We start from the raw sequence: 22,066 nt of genomic DNA, 5'->3' as shown, positions 1-22,066 counted from the left end.
GGACTGGGATTGTGTGGTAAGAGCCCGTGGCGAGAAGGGACCGAATCTCAGCGGAAATCTGCCGCGCAAAACTAATGGGATTTTTAAAGCCCATCTTAATATCTGACAAGAACAAAAGGCTCTGGTTTGGAATAACATTTGGGTCGTTAATAAGCCATTACAGTGAGAATGAGGAATATAGCTCTGATCGCTCCTCCTGACAGACTCACGGTTAAAATTAGAGTCGGAGAGAAGTAGGCCAGCGAGACCTTTATGAGAAACCAGATTCACATGAACACAGCAATATCACAGAACACACATCCAGCTCAACGTCACTGAGAATAAAGACATTAAAGGCACAATATGTAATTTTTCTGCTTTAAAAATAGCAGATATGACTATATCTATGTTATATATATTTTTTAGTTGTGTACTAACATTATCCCGACAATTTATATTGTTTATATTCGTATTTATACTTCAATCAATAACTTAGTTATGGATCATGATTATGCTTTGCCTGCACGTTCTGTGAAGCGCAAACGTACGGGTGAAATAAATGACCTGAGAAGGTTTTGGGACGAAGAAGCAACAAGACACGGGTAAATATTGGAGTTGCATTTCCAAGATAGAGAGAGCTTCGTGACAAGCTGAAACTACAGAGAGATGCTCGCATTCTGATAAACAGGTATGCATCCATTCAGCTAACTGTATCTATCCGTATATTTTGTGAAACGATGATGTCTTGTGTAAAACGCAGACGGACTAGCTCTCATGTAGAGTATAATGTAAATCTACATGTGTTCTATATCTAGCTGGATAAAGTAGCTTTTTTTAACATATATTGTGTTTTATACATATTACTACTAGCTAGATGGAATATTGATTTGATAGGGGTCTGATAATTCATATATCTCTCCGTTCGAAAAGACGTGATTGTCAAAATACTAGGCTGCTGCTGCTGTAGGTGAAGGGAGACCACTGACAGACCAGGCTCTTGTCTTCACGACAACAATATCTATACTTCATGTTGAACATAAATATAAAGCCTACTGATAAAGGACACCGTCAACAGTATTGACGGCAAAATAGACGATGTTTGACAGGTGCAATATTTGAAAATCGATAATTTTTTTTTTTTTTTTTTAATTACATTTATATCTGAATTTATGTCAACCTATAGACTTCAAACATCAAAATGTCATGAATTATTATGTATTTGTGTACAAAATTACATATAAACATATTTTCCTATTATATTTTGCCTGGAAACGCTTCCAACACGCGTGCGTGTCGCGTGAAAAAGCGTCGGTTCTATTTCTAGCATGCACGCGTCTCACACAGGCAGTCTGCAAGCTCTAACCTATTAACATGGGAGCCGAATTAAAAACTGACACGCCATGCAGCTGAGACGCTTGCGCCATGCATCCAGTGTGTCGCCGGCCTCCGTTAAAATGAGTGAGGAATGTGGGGAGCGACAGAGCGCGTGTTCCAATGAACAACAACTCCCATGAGCCTACGCTCTTTCCCAACGTCATCAAAGTACGTCTTATGTTTGATTGAGTGACCCCTGGTGGCCAAAAATTCCATACTGTGCGTTTAAAGCCTGCACATAACACCAGTAGCATTAACAGTCATAACAGTGAAGCATATTTCACCCAAAACGTCTGTGTGTGCATGCATCTGGCATTTATTTCTTTATTTGTTGTTTGTTTTGAATGCACCATGATTGTACAGCCTTTATGCTGAATTTATTTAGTTAGAAGTTGCATTGCAATACAGTAAAAATGCACTGTTGCAGTAATGGGGATTACAATAAAATGTCCAGATATGTTATGTTAATGACTTTTATTTTATGTATTTATTCATTTATTTATTGTATTGTATTAATGAGCATTTGAGGGGTAAATGTGTCTAAATTAAGTCCTCAGCTACTGTTTTTATGTAAAATATCATCAATTTTTTTATTGCAGGAATAATGAGAATTACAACAAAAAAAAAAGTTAAATGTCCAGATGGATTACAATAATTATTTTATATATATATATATATATATATATATAGATGAAAGTTTCAGAGGTAAATGTACTTAATTAAAAATAGTGTCACAATGCAAAAATAAATAAATAAAATTAAAAATAAATAATAAAAACATAATATTCCTATACAGAATTTGCCATTTTTATATGAAATTTAATGTTATTTATTCCAATGCAGTAAAAAAAAAAAGTTACCTTGATGAGAATTTTTTGAAATAATGAGTATTACAATAAGAAATAAATCCAGATGCTGCATTACAGTAACACTTTTTAATTGCATTCTTATTATTTAATGATAATTTGAGAGGTAAAAATATTTTTTACAATTACTCTTCATTTTAATTATGTAAACTGTCAATATTTGTAATTTCAATACACTAAAAGCAAACTGTTACAGTAGTAACATGTCGTCATGGAATAATCTGATGCTTTACAATATATTTTTTTTTATTTGATTTTATATTTTAATAAGAATTTGAGGGATTAATCTACTTAATTGCCCCTAAAACATAATAAAAGTAACATACATCTTTTGGAGGCATTCACTCATTATTTTTGCTTTTTTTGACGTGTATTTTTAATTTGTTTGTTTGTTGTTTCTTCTCGTCTCTAATGCTGTTTCCTGTGATGGCTGCCACTGTATTGTGACGTGTGTGTGTGTGTGTGTGTGTGCTGGAGATGAGCTGCAGGAAGTGTGTGACTGAATATGTAAATAAGTCATTATGTGATTAATGCTCTCTCGTTTAGGAGATGCTCTAATGATAATTAGTCGGGAGCCGATAGCATCACGGCCTGTTGTTTTTCCGGCCTGACGGCGGAGAGTGAGAGCGAGACCAGAACACACTTACCCCGTTAATTAGAGCGTCTTAATAAACGCATAGAACAAAAACATGCTTCTAATAAAGAGCGGATGGAAAGAATCAGCTGATAAACAGATGACAAACTGATGGCCTTTTACTTCTTTGATTTCTGACCATAAAACTGTTTCCATCAGAAAAAAATTATAAATATCTGATACATTTGAATAATTTATACATTTAGAGTTTTAATAGACTTTAGATTTCCTGCCATGAGACTGTCAAAAACATTTTGTTAATTAATTATAATAAAGCTGAACTATATATATATATATATAATCATTGGCTGAAATAAGTTGAAGCACTAAAATTACAAATTTAAAATAAATAAAAACAAAAATAGCAATATGTAAAAAAACAAAGTATGTATATATGTGTAAATTTTATATAAATAATAGTAACATTATGAGATAAAATTGATAAAAGCACATAACAAAATTACAAAAAATAAATCTTAAATCTTAAAATAAAAAAAATATGTACAAAAATGTACAATATTAAATATTGTAATAACACAACTCTAACCTAACCCTAACTAAAAATATAAATAAATAATGCTAATTAATCATTGCAATTAAAACTGTACTATAAATAATACTAAAATAAAACTGTTACCAGTATAATATAAATTAATAGCTATTTATACTTTTAAATAAACCCACATTTTCAAATATAAATCATAAATTGTTACTTTATATTAGCAGTAATTCATATGAATTATTTATTGAAAATGAAATATTTTGAAAGCTATATTGGTAGTATTTGAAACTGACACACACACATAGAAAGAAACAGTGTAATAATGAAGAACGGATGGAAAGAAGCGGCTGATAACCTGATGACAGACTGATTAACGGAGAGAGAGATGTGATTGAGATTGACTTCATTAATGTCTTTGACTGATTAGAGACGGTGGTGTGTGTGTGTGTGTGTGCGCTCTGGTTATGAGGGTTAACCTGGTTAATGAGTCTGGGATGATCTGCAGCAGAAGCGTCTCGTATCTGGGACACGTGGAGTCTTGAGTTAAAGCATCGCTACAGAATCTGATGTGGTTGTTTGGACATGCTCATATCTCATGTTCTGATAAACTGGTGTGTGTGTGTGTGTGTGTGTGTGTGTTTGACAGGTGAAGTGCTGTAAGTACTGGCCCGATGACACTGAGATCTACAGGGACATGAAGGTGACGCTCATCGAGACTCAGCTGCTGTCTGAATACGTCATTCGAACCTTCGCCGTGGAAAAGGTTCGGCATCAAGCTTCAGTCAAACTTACTGACAATATCCCAGACTCACAAAACACATCTAATCACTGATCATTCTTTCACTATTGTCTTCATAACTATCTCTATAGATATTATAAATAGTAAAAAAAAAAAAAAAAAATCTATATATATATATAGTTCATTTTTTGTGTGTGTGTGTGTGAATATATAATAATTAAAATTTAATATTTAATTTTAAATATTATTAAAAATAATTATACAATTATGGTTTCATTTTAAATATATTTAATTGTATCAATCTTATTTAAATTGTATAATTAATTACTTTTTCTTATTTTTTTATTTTATACATGTATAAATAATCTAATAGGTAATAATTCAAAATTCTCAATAATTACATTTTATATATATTTAATGATTTATATAATTTGTATAATTGTATAATTAAAAATATATACTGCAATATAGACTGCATATATGTGTTTGTTATAATAAAATATTAAATTATTTAAAATAATTATAAATTCAAGTTACAATGGATAACCAAATAAGTTGTATAATTAAAATTACTTATTATTTTTATCTTTTATAAATAATCGAATAAGTAATCATAAATTATCATTTCATTTTAAATATATTTAATGAGTTGCATCCATTTTTTAAATTGTGCAGATAGATATATAGATGGAGAAAATTGTTCTCTTGACTTTCTTTTGTTTTGTTTTTTTGGTCATTTTTCCATTCTGATGCTATGTCTTTAAATGTGTGTGTGTGTGTGTGTGTGTGTGTGTGTGTGTGTGTGTGTGTGTGTGTGTGTGTGTGTGTGTGTGTGTGGTCTCCAGCGAGGAGCTCATGAGATCAGGGAGATCCGTCAGTTTCATTTCACCGGCTGGCCGGATCACGGCGTCCCGTATCACGCCACTGGGCTGCTGGGCTTCGTCCGCCGGGTCAAAGCCAAGAGTCCAGCCAACGCCGGGCCGATGGTCATCCACTGCAGGTGAACATCGTCTCATCCTCACAGAGACCGGGATTATTACTGTCAGGGGGAGCTGCTTAGGAAGGTCAATCTGTTGCTAAAAGTTGCTTAATGATGTCATTGCACGATCAAGTAATCACAACGCAAAATTGCCACTTCATTGATTTAGATTAGAATTTCCATAACAGTTTTTTTACCTGAATTTTAAATTATGAAGGACATATTTGTACCATTTTACTCCTAATCGGTACATGTTAGTGTCTTAGAGTAGTAATAAAGCTGTTGTTTGCTCCTCAGCGCTGGAGCGGGACGCACCGGCTGCTTCATTGTGATTGACATCATGCTGGACATGGCAGAGCGAGAAGGAGTCGTGGACATTTACAACTGTGTGAGAGAACTGCGCTCCCGCAGGGTCAACATGGTGCAGACGGAGGTAACCAATCACAGACACCCTCACATCAGCCACAGCCAATCAAAACCTGCCTCTCTCTCCAGCCCCGCCCACTCAGACATACCTTAGAACTATTTACTTGACATGAACTTTCAATATAGACAAAAGAAACAAGGAATCATATGCAACTATGATTGTGTAGCCTGAGACCTTATCTGACCGTCAGCTGCGGTCAAGGACTTTCTGAGGAGCGGCGACCGCAGGCATATTTAAAATGTCACTTCATGAATGATTTACGTCAAGCTGTCAGACCGCCGTCTGCGATCGAGACATGACCGGTCCACATGTGGACACACAGGACAGAGACATCGAGAAGGAAGCTGAAAACACAGCCGATTATGTCCTGATCATCTGTTCTGACCATAAAAGTGTGAATAATTTGATATATTTTAATAATTGATACATTTACAAACAATAGATGTTTTTAATTGGATCAAATATTAATTAGTAATATTAATTAATATTTAAAAAGAAAATAGAAAAAAATAGAAAAAGAATAATAATAATAATAAATAAATAAATATGAAATGAAAACTGAAAAGTAAAATTATAACAAAATATATATAAAAAAAAAATCTGCAGATTTTGAAACTGACATATTAACCAAAAATAAAAGACCAATCAATCACCAAATCAAATGATATCAGTGATCTGTGATTGATATGGTTGTATTGATCTGTCTTTGATATGTTGATATTTCAGGAGCAGTATGTGTTCATCCATGATGCCATATTGGAGGCGTGTCTTTGTGGTGACACCACGATCCCAGCCAATCAGCTTCGCTCGGTGTATTACGACATGAACCGCTTGGATCCGCAGACCAACTCCAGCCAGATCAAAGAGGAGTTCAGAGTCAGTGAATTCAAATATTACATATAGCTGAAAATAAATGAGTAGAATATAGTGGTGTAAGTATGTGCATGAGTTTGATTTGTGTTTTTCTTTGGCAGACGTTAAACATGGTGACTCCCACGCTGCGGGTGGAGGACTGCAGCATCGCACTGCTGCCGAGGAATCATGAGAAGAACCGATGTATGGATGTTCTTCCTCCGGACCGCTGCCTGCCCTTCCTCATCACCATCGACGGAGAGAGCAGCAACTACATCAACGCCGCGCTCATGGACGTACGGCAGTTCACACACACATCAGATCCTTACCTAGTGATCGTTACCTGCAGCGTTTAACTGAATGACCATCAGTGCTTAACCTAGTGATCATTAACTCACCTCTTAACCTAGTGACCGTTACTGTCAGTGTTTAACCTAGTGATCGTTACCTGCAGCGTTTAACCCTCTGGAGTCTAAGGGTATTTTTGGGGCCTGGAGAAGTTTTGTCATGCCCTGACATTTGTGCTTTTTTCAGTTTCTTATAAATATCTAAATGGGTAAAGTCTAATCTCACTGTAATCAGCACAAACTGGGCTATAATAATATAAGAAATGCATGTATGTACATGATTGTGTTTTTGAGAAAAAAAATATTATGCGTGGTTAGTGAAAAACTAAAAATGTTAAAACACTTGAATAAGGCAAAAAACACATAAAGAACAATGGTTCCCGGGATTTTTGAGAACTGGAGCTTGTAGCCTAGAATTTTTCTTTCTAAATGATGTGAAAATCATCTTGTTTACTCACTCACAGAAAACAATATATTGATTTAAATTTTCTAAGACACTTTTTGTTGGTAAAAGTCATATGCGAGTAGGCGTCAACTACCATGAATATCATTGTGATTTACACCTGAGAAGACAAAGGCCCGCATAATGAGCTGCATAATGAGCTGCATAATGAGCCATTCAGTCATCTGTGCCACTGAGAGGAAGGAGTTACAAGAAAGAATGTGAGAACAAAATAAATCTATATAATTTTATGTTTGTAGTTTATTTAGAATATATTTAATTATCCCACAACATAATTTAATATCCACTTGGGGGTGCAGTTAAACAGTTTATTAGAAACAATCAAAGCTGACTTTCAAACAAATTGTTTGGCATCCTTACTCCAGTCACACAATCCTTCAGAATCCTTTTAACAATCTTATTTTCTACAAAAAAAACATTTATTGTTATTATTATTATCATTATTATTAATGTTGAAAAGAGCTGAGAATATTTTTCTGGGTTTTTAGGGGGAATAAATTGAAAGAAAAGCATGTTTTTACATTTGTGACAGTTATCTATTTGTTACATTTATATTATTTACATCAAGCTTTTGAATGGTATAGTATTGTATATTGTTATTGAAACTTCATAATGTTTCACTTGATTACTATACATTTAGTCAGGAATTATAGTTTGGAAAAAGTATTTGGAAAAAGTCTAACTAGTAAAATGTTTACACGTTATGTGAAAACTAGTACAAGTATATAAATAAATAAAAAGAGACTTACTCATGTTTATGATCTCTGCTGAATAAAGTGCTGCATTCTTTTTTTCTGAGGAAATCCATTTCTCAAATCCTCAACCACATGACATCTTTTTGGGGTGAATTATGTCTTATTCCTCTCATCGCGAAGCAAACAGTAAAATAAACACTTGAAGAACAGGCTCGCTGCTTTTTCTTCTGTTATGGGCGTATTCAAGCTGCGCGCTTCAGTTTGAATCTGAATAGCGCGTTCGGCGCGGGGGCGTGGTCACATTAGATATAATGAAGGGAGACTTGAAAAACAGACATCGCGTTGTTTTCATATGGATTACTTTATCACAGAATATCTGTTTTCGGCGGCACTTGTTTAGTTTAAAAATAGACATGTCAAGCTTTCTATAGATATCTCCCCCATGTATTTTCGTTGAGTATTCACGGAGTTACAGTTCATTTTAATGACTTGTTTGTAAAAGAAGATCAGCGCAGACAAAGGCTGCAGACAGCACACCTTGTTTGTTATCTTTATTTTATAAGTGCACAAAGTTTTGTTGTTATTATGTCTGTATCCAAAAAAAAGTAGACCCTTTACAGATTCGATTGATGTATTGCTCTTATCTGTACGATTAAAACTGAAAGTGTAATTTAAGGTCTTTTCGGGGTTATCAGGAGAAAATGACTCAAAACGCGTATCCGCGTTAATCGACTCGAAAGGGTTAACTGAGTGACCGTTACGTCAGTGTTTAACCTAGTGATCGTTACCTGCAGCGTTTAACTGAGTGACCGTTACATCAGTGTTTAACCTAGTGATCGTTACCTCCAGCGTTTAACTGAGTGACCGTTACCGTCAGTGCTTAACCTAGTGACCGTTACCTGCAGTGCTCAACTGAGTGACCGTTACCTCCAGTGCTTAACCTAGTGATCATTAACTCAACTCTTAACCTAGTGACCGTTACCGTCAGTGCTTAACCTAGTGATCGTTACCTGCAGCATTTAACTGAGTGACCGTTACCGTCGGTGCTCAACCTAGTAACCGTTACCTGCAGCGCTTAACTGAGTGACCGTTACCTCCAGTGCTTAACCTAGTGATCATTAACTCACCTCTTAACCAAGTGACCGTTACCTGCTGTGCTTAACTGAGTGATCGTTACCTCCAGTGCTTAACCTAGTGATCATTAACTCACCTCTTAACCTAGTGACCGTTACCTGCAGCGCTTAACTGAGTGACCGTTACGTCAGTGTTTAACCTAGTGATCGTTACCTGCAGTGTTTAACTGAGTGACCGTTACCGTCAGTGTTTAACCTAGTGATCGTTACCTGCAGCGTTTAACTGAGTGACCGTTACCTTCAGTGCTTAACCTGGTGACCGTTACCTGCAGCACTTAACTGAGTGACCGTTACCTCCAGTGCTTAACCTAGTGATCATTAACTCAACTCTTAACCTAGTGACCGTTACCGTCAGTGCTTAACCTAGTGATCGTTACCTGCAGCATTTAACTGAGTGACCGTTACCGTCGGTGCTCAACCTAGTAACCGTTACCTGCAGCGCTTAACTGAGTGACCGTTACCTCCAGTGCTTAACCTAGTGATCATTAACTCACCTCTTAACCAAGTGACCGTTACCTGCTGTGCTTAACTGAGTGATCGTTACCTCCAGTGCTTAACCTAGTGATCATTAACTCACCTCTTAACCTAGTGACCGTTACCTGCAGCGCTTAACTGAGTGACCGTTACGTCAGTGTTTAACCTAGTGATCGTTACCTGCAGTGTTTAACTGAGTGACCGTTACCGTCAGTGTTTAACCTAGTGATCGTTACCTGCAGCGTTTAACTGAGTGACCGTTACCTCCAGTGCTTAACCTAGTGATCATTAACTCAACTCTTAACCTAGTGACCGTTACCGTCAGTGCTTAACCTAGTGATCGTTACCTGCAGCATTTAACTGAGTGACCGTTACCGTCGGTGCTCAACCTAGTAACCGTTACCTGCAGCGCTTAACTGAGTGACCGTTACCTCCAGTGCTTAACCTAGTGATCATTAACTCACCTCTTAACCAAGTGACCGTTACCTGCTGTGCTTAACTGAGTGATCGTTACCTCCAGTGCTTAACCTAGTGATCATTAACTCACCTCTTAACCTAGTGACCGTTACCTGCAGCGCTTAACTGAGTGACCGTTACGTCAGTGTTTAACCTAGTGATCGTTACCTGCAGTGTTTAACTGAGTGACCGTTACCGTCAGTGTTTAACCTAGTGATCGTTACCTGCAGCGTTTAACTGAGTGACCGTTACCTCCAGTGCTTAACCTAGTGATCATTAACTCAACTCTTAACCTAGTGACCGTTACCGTCAGTGCTTAACCTAGTGATCGTTACCTGCAGCATTTAACTGAGTGACCGTTACCGTCGGTGCTCAACCTAGTAACCGTTACCTGCAGCGCTTAACTGAGTGACCGTTACCTCCAGTGCTTAACCTAGTGATCATTAACTCACCTCTTAACCAAGTGACCGTTACCTGCTGTGCTTAACTGAGTGATCGTTACCTCCAGTGCTTAACCTAGTGATCATTAACTCACCTCTTAACCTAGTGACCGTTACCTGCAGCGCTTAACTGAGTGACCGTTACGTCAGTGTTTAACCTAGTGATCGTTACCTGCAGTGTTTAACTGAGTGACCGTTACTGTCAGTGTTTAACCTAGTGATCGTTACCTGCAGCGTTTAACTGAGTGACCGTTACCTTCAGTGCTTAACCTGGTGACCGTTACCTGCAGCACTTAACTGAGTGACCGTTACCTCCAGTGCTTAACCTAGTGATCATTAACTCAACTTTTAACCTAGTGACCGTTACTGTCAGTGCTTAACCTAGTGATCGTTACCTGCAGCGTTTAACTGAGTGACCGTTACCGTCGGTGCTCAACCTAGTAACCGTTACCTGCAGCGCTTAACTGAGTGACCGTTACCTCCAGTGCTTAACCTAGTGATCATTAACTCACCTCTTAACCTAGTGACCGTTACCTGCTGTTCTTAACTGAGTGATCGTTACCTCCAGTGCTTAACCTAGTGATCATTAACTCACCTCTTAACCTAGTGACCGTTACCTGCGGCGCTTAACTGAGTTACCGTTACCTCCAGTGCTTAACCTAGTGATCGTTACCTGCAGCGTTTAACTGAGTGACCGTTACCGTCGGTGCTCAACCTAGTGACCGTTACCTGCAGCGCTTAACTGAGTGACCGTTACCTCCAGTGCTTAACCTAGTGATCATTAACTCACCTCTTAACCAAGTGACCGTTACCTGCTGTGCTTAACTGAGTGACCGTTACCTCCAGTGCTTAACCTAGTGATCATTAACTCACCTCTTAACTTAGTGACCGTTACCTGCAAGGCTTAACTGAGTGACCGTTACCATCAGTGCTTAACCTAGTGATCATTAACTTACCTCTTAACCTAGTGACCGTTACCTCCAGTGCTTAACCTAGTGATCATTAACTTACCTCTTAACCTAGTGACCGTTACCCGCGGCACTTAACTGAGTGACCGTTGCCTCCAGTGCTTAACCTAGTGATCATTAACTCACCTCTTAACCTAGTGACCGTTACCTGCTGTGCTTAACTGGGTGACCGTTACCTCCAGTGCTTAACATAGTGATCATTAACTCACCTCTTAACCTAGTGACCGTTACCTGCAGTGCTCAACTGAGTGACCGTTACCATCAGTGCTCAACCTAGTGATCATTAACTTACCTCTTAACCTAGTGACCGTTACCTGCAGTGCTTAACTGAGTGACCGTTACCTCCAGTGCTTAACCTAGTGATCATTAACTTACCTCTTAACCTAGTGACCGTTACCTGCAGCGCTTAACTGAGTGACCGTTACCTCTAGTGCTTAACCTAGTGATCATTAACTCAACTCTTAACCTAGTGACCGTTACCTGCAGCGCTTAACCGAGTGACCGTTACCGTCAGTGCTTAACCTGGTGATCATTAACTCAACTCTTAACCTAGTGACCGTTACCTGCAGCGCTTAACCGAGTGACTGTTACCGTCAGTGCTTAACCTGGTGATCATTAACTCAACTCTTAACCTAGTGACCGTTACCTGCAGCGCTTAACTGAGTGACCGTTACGTCAGTGTTTAACCTAGTGATCGTTACCTGCAGTGTTTAACTGAGTGACCGTTACCGTCAGTGTTTAACCTAGTGATCGTTACCTGCAGCGTTTAACTGAGTGACCGTTACCTTCAGTGCTTAACCTGGTGACCGTTACCTGCAGCACTTAACTGAGTGACCGTTACCTCCAGTGCTTAACCTAGTGATCATTAACTCAACTCTTAACCTAGTGACCGTTACCGTCAGTGCTTAAACTAGTGATCGTTACCTGCAGCGCTTAACTGAGTGACCGTTACCGTCTGTGCTCAACCTAGTAACCGTTACCTGCAGCGCTTAACTGAGTGACCGTTACCTCCAGTGCTTAACCTAGTGATCATTAACTCACCTCTTAACCTAGTGACCGTTACCTGCTGTGCTTAACTGAGTGATCGTTACCTCCAGTGCTTAACCTAGTGATCATTAACTCACCTCTTAATCTAGTGACCGTTACCTGCGGCGCTTAACTGAGTGACCGTTACCTCCAGTGCTTAACCTAGTGATCATTAACTCACCTCTTAACCTAGTGACCGTTACCTGCTGTGCTTAACTGAGTGACCGTTACCTCCAGTGCTTAACCTAGTGATCATTAACTCACCTCTTAACTTAGTGACCGTTACCTGCAAGGCTTAACTGAGTGACCGTTACTATCAGTGCTTAACCTAGTGATCATTAACTTACCTCTTAACCTAGTGACCGTTACCTCCAGTGCTTAACCTAGTGATCATTAACTTACCTCTTAACCTAGTGACCGTTACCTGCGGCACTTAACTGAGTGACCGTTGCCTCCAGTGCTTAACCTAGTGATCATTAACTCACCTCTTAACCTAGTGACCGTTACCTGCTGTGCTTAACTGGGTGACCGTTACCTCCAGTGCTTAACATAGTGATCATTAACTCACCTCTTAACCTAGTGACCGTTACCTGCAGTGCTCAACTGAGTGACCGTTACCATCAGTGCTCAACCTAGTGATCATTAACTTACATCTTAACCTAGTGACCGTTACCTGCAGTGCTTAACTGAGTGACCGTTACCTCCAGTGCTTAACCTAGTGATCATTAACTCAACTCTTAACCTAGTGACCGTTACCTGCAGCGCTTAACCGAGTGACCGTTACCGTCAGTGCTTAACCTGGTGATCATTAACTTAACTCTTAACCTAGTGACCGTTACCTGCAGCGCTTAACTAAGTGACCGTTACCAACAGTGCTTAAGCTAGTGATCATTAACTTACCTCTTAACCTAGTGACTTTACCTGCAGCGCTTAACCGAGTGACCGTTACCGTCAGTGCTTAACCTAGTGATCATTAACTTACCTCTTAACCTAGTGACCGTTACCTGCAGCGCTTAACCGAGTGACCATTACCTGTAGCGCTTAACTGAGTGACCGTTACCATCAGTGCTTAACCAAGTGATCATTACCTCACCTCTTAACCTAGTGACCGTTACCTGCTGTGCTTAACTGAGTGACCGTTACCTTCAGTGCTTAACCTAGTGATCATTAACTCACGTCTTAACCTAGTGACCATTACCTGCAGCGCTTAACTGAGTGACCGTTACCATCAGTGCTTAACCTAGTGATCATTAACTCACCTCTTAACCTAGTGACCGTTACCATCAGTGCTTAACCTAGTGATCATTAACTCACCTCTTAACCTAGTGACCATTACCTGCAGCGCTTAACTGAGTGACCGTTACCTCCAGTGCAGAGGTGGGTAGAGTACCCAAAAACTGTACTCAAGTAAAAGTAAAAGTACTTCTAGAAATATTTACTCAAGTAAAAGTACTAGTCTTGAATAGTTACTTGAGTAAGAGTAAAAGAGTTTTCGGATAAAAAATCTACTCAAGTAGTTAGTTACTAGTTACTTTGGGTCATATATACTGAGCCTATTTTTATTTAGATATATAGATAAAATGTATGTAATGTATGTGTGCGTGTATAAATGTATATATTTCATCAGCCTTTACTCCAATTTATGTAATTTATTATAAAACCCTGTCTGTTTACTTAAGTAACAGACATAGGTGTCATGCCATAACATATTTTTAATACGACTGACTTTATATTAAATGTGAATTTAACATTGAAAGTTAATGTGATATAAATATTACTACTAATCTTTCATTGTTCAGAAAGAGAGCAAATAACATTTACATTATTAAAGATAATTTTCACTGACAGTCTAGATTTCAGTCACTCTCAGAAACTCCCATTAAAATCACTGAAACTGTTAACACTGTGAAATCAATATCTCAATTAAAGATTCGTACACACATCTGCACTTTGTTGTTTCTGCGAGAGAATTCGCCAGAAAGAGGTATTCAGTCAGCGAGCGAGTGAAGGAAGCACCGGCATTTCACCAATGACTCATCTGAACGCCTCTGATTGGCCAATGCATTAATAAGCTCAAAAGAATCATGTGTGATTTGTTATAATGCGCAGCGCTGTATAAACGCATCTATCTCTGGCTAGCGCCAGCAAGCAATCACAGATCTGAATTTAGCAGCTGATAATATGACTCGCTGAACGTACTTGCACCAGTGTGATTGTATTAAAATTAATAAAATCTTAATCGGCTATATTTTGTCTTTTGGAAGCTGCATTCAACTTGACTCCCCTCTGTTATAAGCCACACACGTACAACAAACTAATGTCACAGTGGTATCGTGTACTGTAATCGAATGTAGCCCAAGTTATTACCTGTTAAACAGTAGACAGCACACGTGGTGTTCATCTAATAAGGATCTCCATCGCTAGCAAATAATAACCTTTGCAGATTTCAATTCAGTGCAGTTCCATTAACTTACCTCTTAACCTAGTGACCGTTACCTGCAGCGCTTAACCGAGTGACCGTTACCATCAGTGCTTAACCTAGTGATCATTAACTTACCTCTTAACCTAGTGACCGTTACCTGCAGCGCTTAACCGGGTGATCATTAACTTACCTCTTAACCTAGTGACCGTTACCTGCAGCGCTTAACCGAGTGACCGTTACCATCAGTGCTTAACCTAGTGATCATTAACTTACCTCTTAACCTAGTGACCGTTACCTGCAGCGCTTAACCGAGTGATCATTAACTTACCTCTTAACCTAGTGACCGTTACCTGCAGCGCTTAACCGAGTGATCATTAACTTACCTCTTAACCTAGTGACCGTTACCTGCAGCGCTTAACCGAGTGATCATTAACTTACCTCTTAACCGAGTGTTACCTGCAGCGCTTAACCAAGTGACCGTTACCTCCAGTGCTTAACCTAGTGATCATTAACTCAACTCTTAACCTAGTGACCGTTACCGTCAGTGCTTAACCTAGTGATCATTAACTCAACTCTTAATTTAAACCTAGTGACCATTACCTGCAGCGCTTAACTTAGAGACTGTTTCCTGACTGTTACCTTAACTCTTAACCTGGTGATTGTTAACTGCAACTCTTATTCAAGGTTTAATTAATTTATTGTAAAATAAATTTCATTTAGATTAATTGGTTAATTTGATTTTTTTTAAATTAATTATAAGTTATTTGTTTGTTGTTTTATTGTTTTTTATAGTTACTTTTTTTATTGGTGCTTTTATTTTATTTTATTGATTGATTTTATTTAAATATTATTGTCATTTCACATTTTCAAAATTTTCATTATTATATATTTTATGATCTTATTTAATTACTATTAATACATTAAATCCTTAAATGTTTAATTTAATTGTTTCTCTTTTAGAATTATTTATTTTAATTTAATTTTTTATGACTTATTTAATCATTAGTACTGTAAGTGTTTTATATGGATTTAATTTGTAAAAAAAAATTCTCATTTTTATTATTTAATTCAATATTATACAGTTGTACGATTTAATTCACTATTAATAAATGTTTTATTTCAATTATTTTTGTTTTACATTTATTTAAATTTATTTTACATTTTAAGTGTTTTACTTTTTTATTTTAAAATTATGAATTTCTATTGTTAAAATTGCTTTATTTGACTTTTTTATAAAAATGTTTGATTATTATACATTTTTATGATTTAATTAATACTGTTTTGTTTTTATTTTAAAATTATTTTTGAATTTATGAACTATTAATTGCATCCATGTCTATAATAACAAAAAATCTGAAGCGACAGTGTCACTGATGGATGTGAATTGCAGCACATATGATTATGTGCTTGTTGAAAATAATTCAAAAACAGATGGAATTGATTCATTTCATTGTCAGGAAAATAGCTAAATGCGATCCATAACAGAGAACGCACAAAAAAACGCAGTAACACTATTGACCGGGACGGGTTTGTTGTTTGCATTTGTTTTCATTACAGTAAATGGAAGCGCTGGCGGCGGTAATAAAACACGCAGCTCAACGCTAAACTTCTTCACACAATTAGTCAAGCAGACAGTCAGACAGGAAATAAGATGTTTTCCTCTCTTCATCTTCACAGAGCTATAAGCAGCCGTCTGCGTTCATCGTTACCCAGCATCCTCTGCCCAACACCGTCAAAGACTTTTGGAGGCTGGTGCTGGACTATCACTGCACGTCTATAGTGATGCTGAACGATGTGGATCCCGCGCAGGTGAGACACTCACACACACACACACACACCTCTGAACGGCCGTCAGGATCAGAGACACGCTACACGACACACACTCATGCAGCAGATGCGTCTGTCACACGTGCACTGCACTGACATCACATTAATCAGAAGTTCCCAAATGCTTCTGTCAGTTCAACAATCACTCGGACTGAAAGCCTCCACGAGATTTTAAGCTAATAAATCAATAACTTAGCAACACATTTGCATGGTTCACACTTCTCTGATATCAGTTAACTGTCACATGACATGCAGCCTAGACCTGGTCTAGACTGGTTTATCCTGGTCAGGCGCTGGTCTAGACCTGGTCTAGGCTGGTATATCCTGGTCAGGCGCTGGTCTAGACCTGGTCTAGACTGGTTTATCCTGGTCGGGCGCTGGTCTAGACCTGGTCTAGGCTGGTTTATACTGGTCGGGCGCCGGTCTAGACCTGGTCTAGACTGGTTTATCCTGGTCGGGCGCTGGTCTAGACCTGGTCTAGACTGGTTTATCCTGGTCGGGCGCCGGTCTAGACCTGGTCTAGACTGGTTTATCCTGGTCGGGCGCCGGTCTAGACCTGGTCTAGACTGGTTTATCCTGGTCAGGCGCTGGTCTAGACCTGGTCTAGACTGGTTTATCCTGGTCAGGTGCTGGTCTAGACCTGGTCTAGGCTGGTTTATCCTGGTCGGGCGCTGGTCTAGACCTGGTCTAGACTGGTTTATCCTGGTCAGGCGCTGGTCTAGACCTGGTCTAGGCTGGTTTATCCTGGTCGGGCGCTGGTCTAGACCTGGTCTAGACTGGTTTATCCTGGTCAGGCGCTGGTCTAGACCTTGTCTAGGCTGGTTTATCCTGGTCGGGCGCTGGTCTAGACCTGGTCTAGACTGGTTTATCCTGGTCAGGCGCTGGTCTAGACCTGGTCTAGGCTGGTTTATCCTGGTCAGGCGCTGGTCTAGACCTGGTCTAGACTGGTTTATCCTGGTCAGGTGCTGGTCTAGACCTGGTCTAGACTGGTACATCCTGGTCAGGCGCTGGTCTAGACCTGGTCTAGGCTGGTTTATCCTGGTCAGGCGCTGGTCTAGACCTGGTCTAGGCTGGTTTATCCTGGTCAGGCGCTGGTCTAGACCTGGTCTAGACTGGTTTATCCTGGTCAGGTGCTGGTCTAGACCTGGTCTAGACTGGTTTATCCTGGTCAGGCGCTGGTCTAGACCTGGTCTAGACTGGTTTATCCTGGTCAGGTGCTGGTCTAGACCTGGTCTAGACTGGTTTATCCTGGTCAGGTGCTGGTCTAGACCTGGTCTAGACTGGTTTATCCTGGTCAAACGCTGGTCTAGACCTGGTCTAGACTGGTTTATCCTGGTCAGGTGCTGGTCTAGGCTGGTGAACCGGTATAGACATGCTGTTTTAGAAAACCTGGAGCTAGTGAAAGTGATCAGCCATGGAGGCTGGCCACTGAAGTGACGTGTGTGTGATGCTGATGTGTGTGATTGGTGTGTTTTGTGTCCAGTTGTGTCCGCAGTACTGGCCAGAGAACGGCGTCCACCGGCACGGACCCATCCAGGTGGAGTTTGTGTCCGCGGATCTGGAGGAGGACATCATCAGCAGGATCTTCCGCATATATAACGCGGCGCGGGTGAGTTAGCGCTCGCTAACACGCTTCAGTCAGAGTCAGCTGTTCCAGTGTCATGGACGTGTGTTTTGTGTCTCAGCCGCAGGACGGGTACAGGATGGTGCAGCAGTTCCAGTTTCTGGGCTGGCCGATGTACCGCGACACTCCCGTCTCCAAACGCTCCTTCCTCAAACTCATCCGACAGGTGGATAAATGGCAGGAGGAGTACGATGGAGGAGAGGGACGCACCGTTGTGCACTGCCTGTGAGTCACCGCTCCTCACATTCACTCCTATATATCCAGACTTACAGGATTTATGTGAGGTTTGATAACAGTAATGCAATGTTATTTTACAGTGTTATCTATGTAATTCGCTCTCAGTGACTAAATTCACAAAGAAAGTGTTTTTGTGTTTAAAAACAAGATGTAATGCTGTGAAATAAAAAGTATCTTTAAGGTCTTAATCTTTTTTCGATTGCTGTATCATGCGAGATAATGCAAAACACAAATGCAATTAACAATGTAAATGTCAGAAAATGAATGGAACTGATTCGGATTGAGCTGGAAAGCTACAGAGACAATAGCGTCGTTATTCAGATCAGTTCACAGTTAAACCGAACCGAGCTGGATGATGTCACATGATGCTCGTTAGTCTCGGAGAGATTCTGATCTGGCGCTCAGGAAACACATCCTTCCCGCCCAATCCTGTTTATCCTGAAATAAACACTGACACATGAGTGAGACAGATGCAGTGATTGTGCTGAATATAATGAGCAGGAGAACAGCGCCACCTGCTGCTCACACATCAGATTCAACAACAACAACCTGAGCGCTTCTCATCATAAATACAGTCAATATACTCCTCAGACTGATTAAATGTGCTTAACACTAGTAGATATACTTCAGACTGTAGCTTTAATTCAGATCTGTAATTTCCGTTCTGTTGAGGTGCTTTACAGCTGAAATTGAATTCACTGAGTGTTTTGCAACATTGTTTTCAGTATCATGTGTGAGATGTTTTATTGTGATGATGATGATCGTGTGTGTGTGTTTCAGGAACGGCGGCGGGCGCAGCGGCACGTTCTGTGCCATCAGTATCGTGTGTGAGATGTTGTGTCACCAGCACTCGGTGGACGTCTTTCACGCCGTCAAAACACTGAGAAACAACAAACCCAACATGGTGGACCTGCTGGTGAGCGTCACACATCCACAACGAACTACTGAGGAAACACAGCTGGAAATGAGTCTGACACTGACATCTGAGCACTGGTTCATGATCACAATAATAATAATAATGCACATACAGTTATGTTCAATCATGCAATGTCAGTGGAGTAGTCCTGTGCAAAATATATAAAAAAATGTTTAGTATACAAAAATCTAATTAGCATTCAGACATGTGTAGGGTGCAAATTGTATTTACATTTTTCTGTATTAAGTTTCAATGGTTTTATTAGGTTTTAATAATCAAAAAGATATGTCTAATCGGTTGATTTCATAAAATGTTACAATTTAATCATTTATTAAATCATGAGAATGTTGCTATAAAAGAATTTCAAAAACTTTACAAGTACAATCTTTAAAATGTGTAAAAAAATAACTAATATATAAGTAAAAAAATATATAATCATTTAAAAAAAATAGAAAAATGTTGCTTTTATATTTTACATTATTTTATTTATTATTTTTTAAATAAAGTCAAATGTAAAAAAAAGGTAAGTGTATTATAACGTCTACAACTGTAACAGCTAAACCTTCAGAGTCAGAGATGCATAAAAATGACTAAACAATGCATAGCTTTGCAAATGCTTGAAGATCCTCAAAACAAGCTTTTTTTTTATGTAGGCTTCATAAATTTTTAATTTTTTTTTCTAGGAATCATGAGTTATAATGCAAATGAATTTAATTAAATTGAATTGAGTCCAATAGCACTGATGCCAGTAATTCTCAGCTGATATGTTCTTATTAATTTCATACAATAATATATTCAAATGTTATTTCACATCAGTATTGAGAAATATATATATATTGTATCTTTATTTTGTCAGGCTGGATGTATAATTTTAAATTTTAAAGAGATTTGACAATTTTTAAATGATAAAAAAATGGGATAAATGTAGTAATAATGAAACAAAAAAATTTTTGTTGATCACACATGGTTTAGTTGAAAAATAATAAGTTATGACTGTTTTATAAAATAACAATTCTCCTGGTCCGGAATAAGAAAGTAGCATATAGATTTTGAATGCATTATTTGTTTAAAAATAGTTAATCGTAGTGTTCTCAGCCGGCGTTACACTGACCTCTGCTGGTGTGTGTGTGTGTGTGTGTCTCCTGCAGGATCAGTATAAGTTCTGCTATGAGGTGGCTCTGGAATACTTGAATTCTGGGTAATGTGAGCGTTATCTGCTCTGATGTCCTCATCTTCCACTGAAACACACGACGACTGAAACTGGAGCAGAAACTGAACCCTTGTTTCCTGCACTCACCTCACGTTCATCTCCATCCTTTCCTTCGTCTTCATGTTTGTGAGCAATGCACATCACGTGGATGTTGATTTCATCAGTTTTCTGAACTCCAGCGGTCTGGCATGTACAGTCTGATCATGCTTGGCATTAAAGCGCTCATATTAACGTGTTTCTGCTCTCTCTGTGGTTGTGTTTGTGTGGAACGATGGAAAAACTGCTGAAACGTCCCGTCCCAAGATCCAAAGCTTGTGTTCGTGATCATTTCTTTTGTTTATACTGTAAATAGATGAAGTTCACCAGATAATTTATTCATTGACAGATTTTTGTGAAGCACACTGAGTGACAATCATGTTTTAATTTGGTCATTATTATTATCATACGGACTCCACATTTAATAGTGACCAGACTGTATTGTTAACTTTTTATTTATCTGGTATGAAAAAAACAAAATTAAACCTATAAATACATATCTATATCTGCCAAACCTGTCGTCTGTGTGTTTTTTTGTGTAGATAGAAGCCGATTGTCATCAGACGTGTTTCTGTAGTATATATTTCAGTATGTTTCGTACACTGGGCACAAAGTGAAGTTTCTGCATTTAATATCATTTGATCTGTTATCCCACAATGCAACAGTGTTATTTAATACCACAGCATACTTATATAGTTTTAACAATATTATGTTTTTTTTGTTTATATACATTTTCCGTTTTCATTTTTTTTTTTTTTTTTTTTTTTTTTTTTTTATAGTTTTTCATTTTTATAAATAAAAACGAATAAAAAAGCATTTTCCTTAATTTAACTAAAACTGTTACTAAATAAACAGTTTACTTGAAAAACAATTTATCTAAAATGTAAGAATAAATACTTTTTTTTTTTTAAATCTGAAATAAAATATGCTTAAGTAGTAAAATGAAACTATTAAAACCTAAATTAAAATTAGCATAAAATTAATTTAATTAGTTTAATAAATACGTAATGTAACTATACTTAGGGCTAATATTTAGAACTAATTTTAAGATGTATTTAAATCGCATATAACGTGTGCATCAGTGACATTGAAAGTAGAAGATTATAACTGAATAACATTCAGGTCTGTTTCTCACAAAACTATCTTATGACTTACAAAGACTCAGTCATATAGAGTTATAAATGCTTATGTGGTGCATTTAGGATACTTCTGCTTTTCTGGTTAATACGTTAATCTGTTTGAAAATAGTAAAAATGAATTTAAAGCAGCAGACACTGACTTTTAGGCTTTTTCATGTTATGGCATAATTAACTTAAAACTTGTCTAGTGTAATTTTGAGAATAAGGGTCATATCTCCACTATTTTATAAAACACTAACAGAATGGAAAGTTATTACTATTTGAAATAATGGACCTTTTTCACAAGACTTTGATGATGCGT

At 38.2% G+C, this 22,066-nt stretch overlaps 1 protein-coding gene across 10 annotated transcripts in view; it reads left to right on the top strand.

The window, feature by feature from the left end:
* The window catches only part of LOC132116459 (receptor-type tyrosine-protein phosphatase mu-like), a 214,041-nt gene extending 192,901 nt beyond the window's left edge, over nt 1-21,140 (top strand). For all 10 annotated transcript variants that reach the window (XM_059525292.1, XM_059525288.1, XM_059525287.1 and 7 more), the window contains 10 exons: nt 4,002-4,118; nt 4,940-5,094; nt 5,371-5,506; nt 6,227-6,376; nt 6,475-6,648; nt 16,454-16,585; nt 18,087-18,212; nt 18,289-18,452; nt 19,245-19,380; nt 20,529-21,140. In XM_059525292.1, the coding sequence (XP_059381275.1) occupies nt 4,002-4,118; nt 4,940-5,094; nt 5,371-5,506; nt 6,227-6,376; nt 6,475-6,648; nt 16,454-16,585; nt 18,087-18,212; nt 18,289-18,452; nt 19,245-19,380; nt 20,529-20,582 (1,344 nt within the window). In that variant the 3' untranslated portion in view covers nt 20,583-21,140. The remainder of the gene's footprint in view (nt 1-4,001; nt 4,119-4,939; nt 5,095-5,370; nt 5,507-6,226; nt 6,377-6,474; nt 6,649-16,453; nt 16,586-18,086; nt 18,213-18,288; nt 18,453-19,244; nt 19,381-20,528) is intronic.
* Nucleotides 21,141-22,066: the final 926 nt, after the last annotated feature.

This window comes from Carassius carassius, chromosome 35, assembly GCF_963082965.1.
Source record: "Carassius carassius chromosome 35, fCarCar2.1, whole genome shotgun sequence".
Taxonomy (NCBI): domain Eukaryota; kingdom Metazoa; phylum Chordata; class Actinopteri; order Cypriniformes; family Cyprinidae; genus Carassius; species Carassius carassius.
Note: the sequence above shows the minus strand (reverse complement) of the source record. Positions and strands in the feature narration are given on the sequence as shown.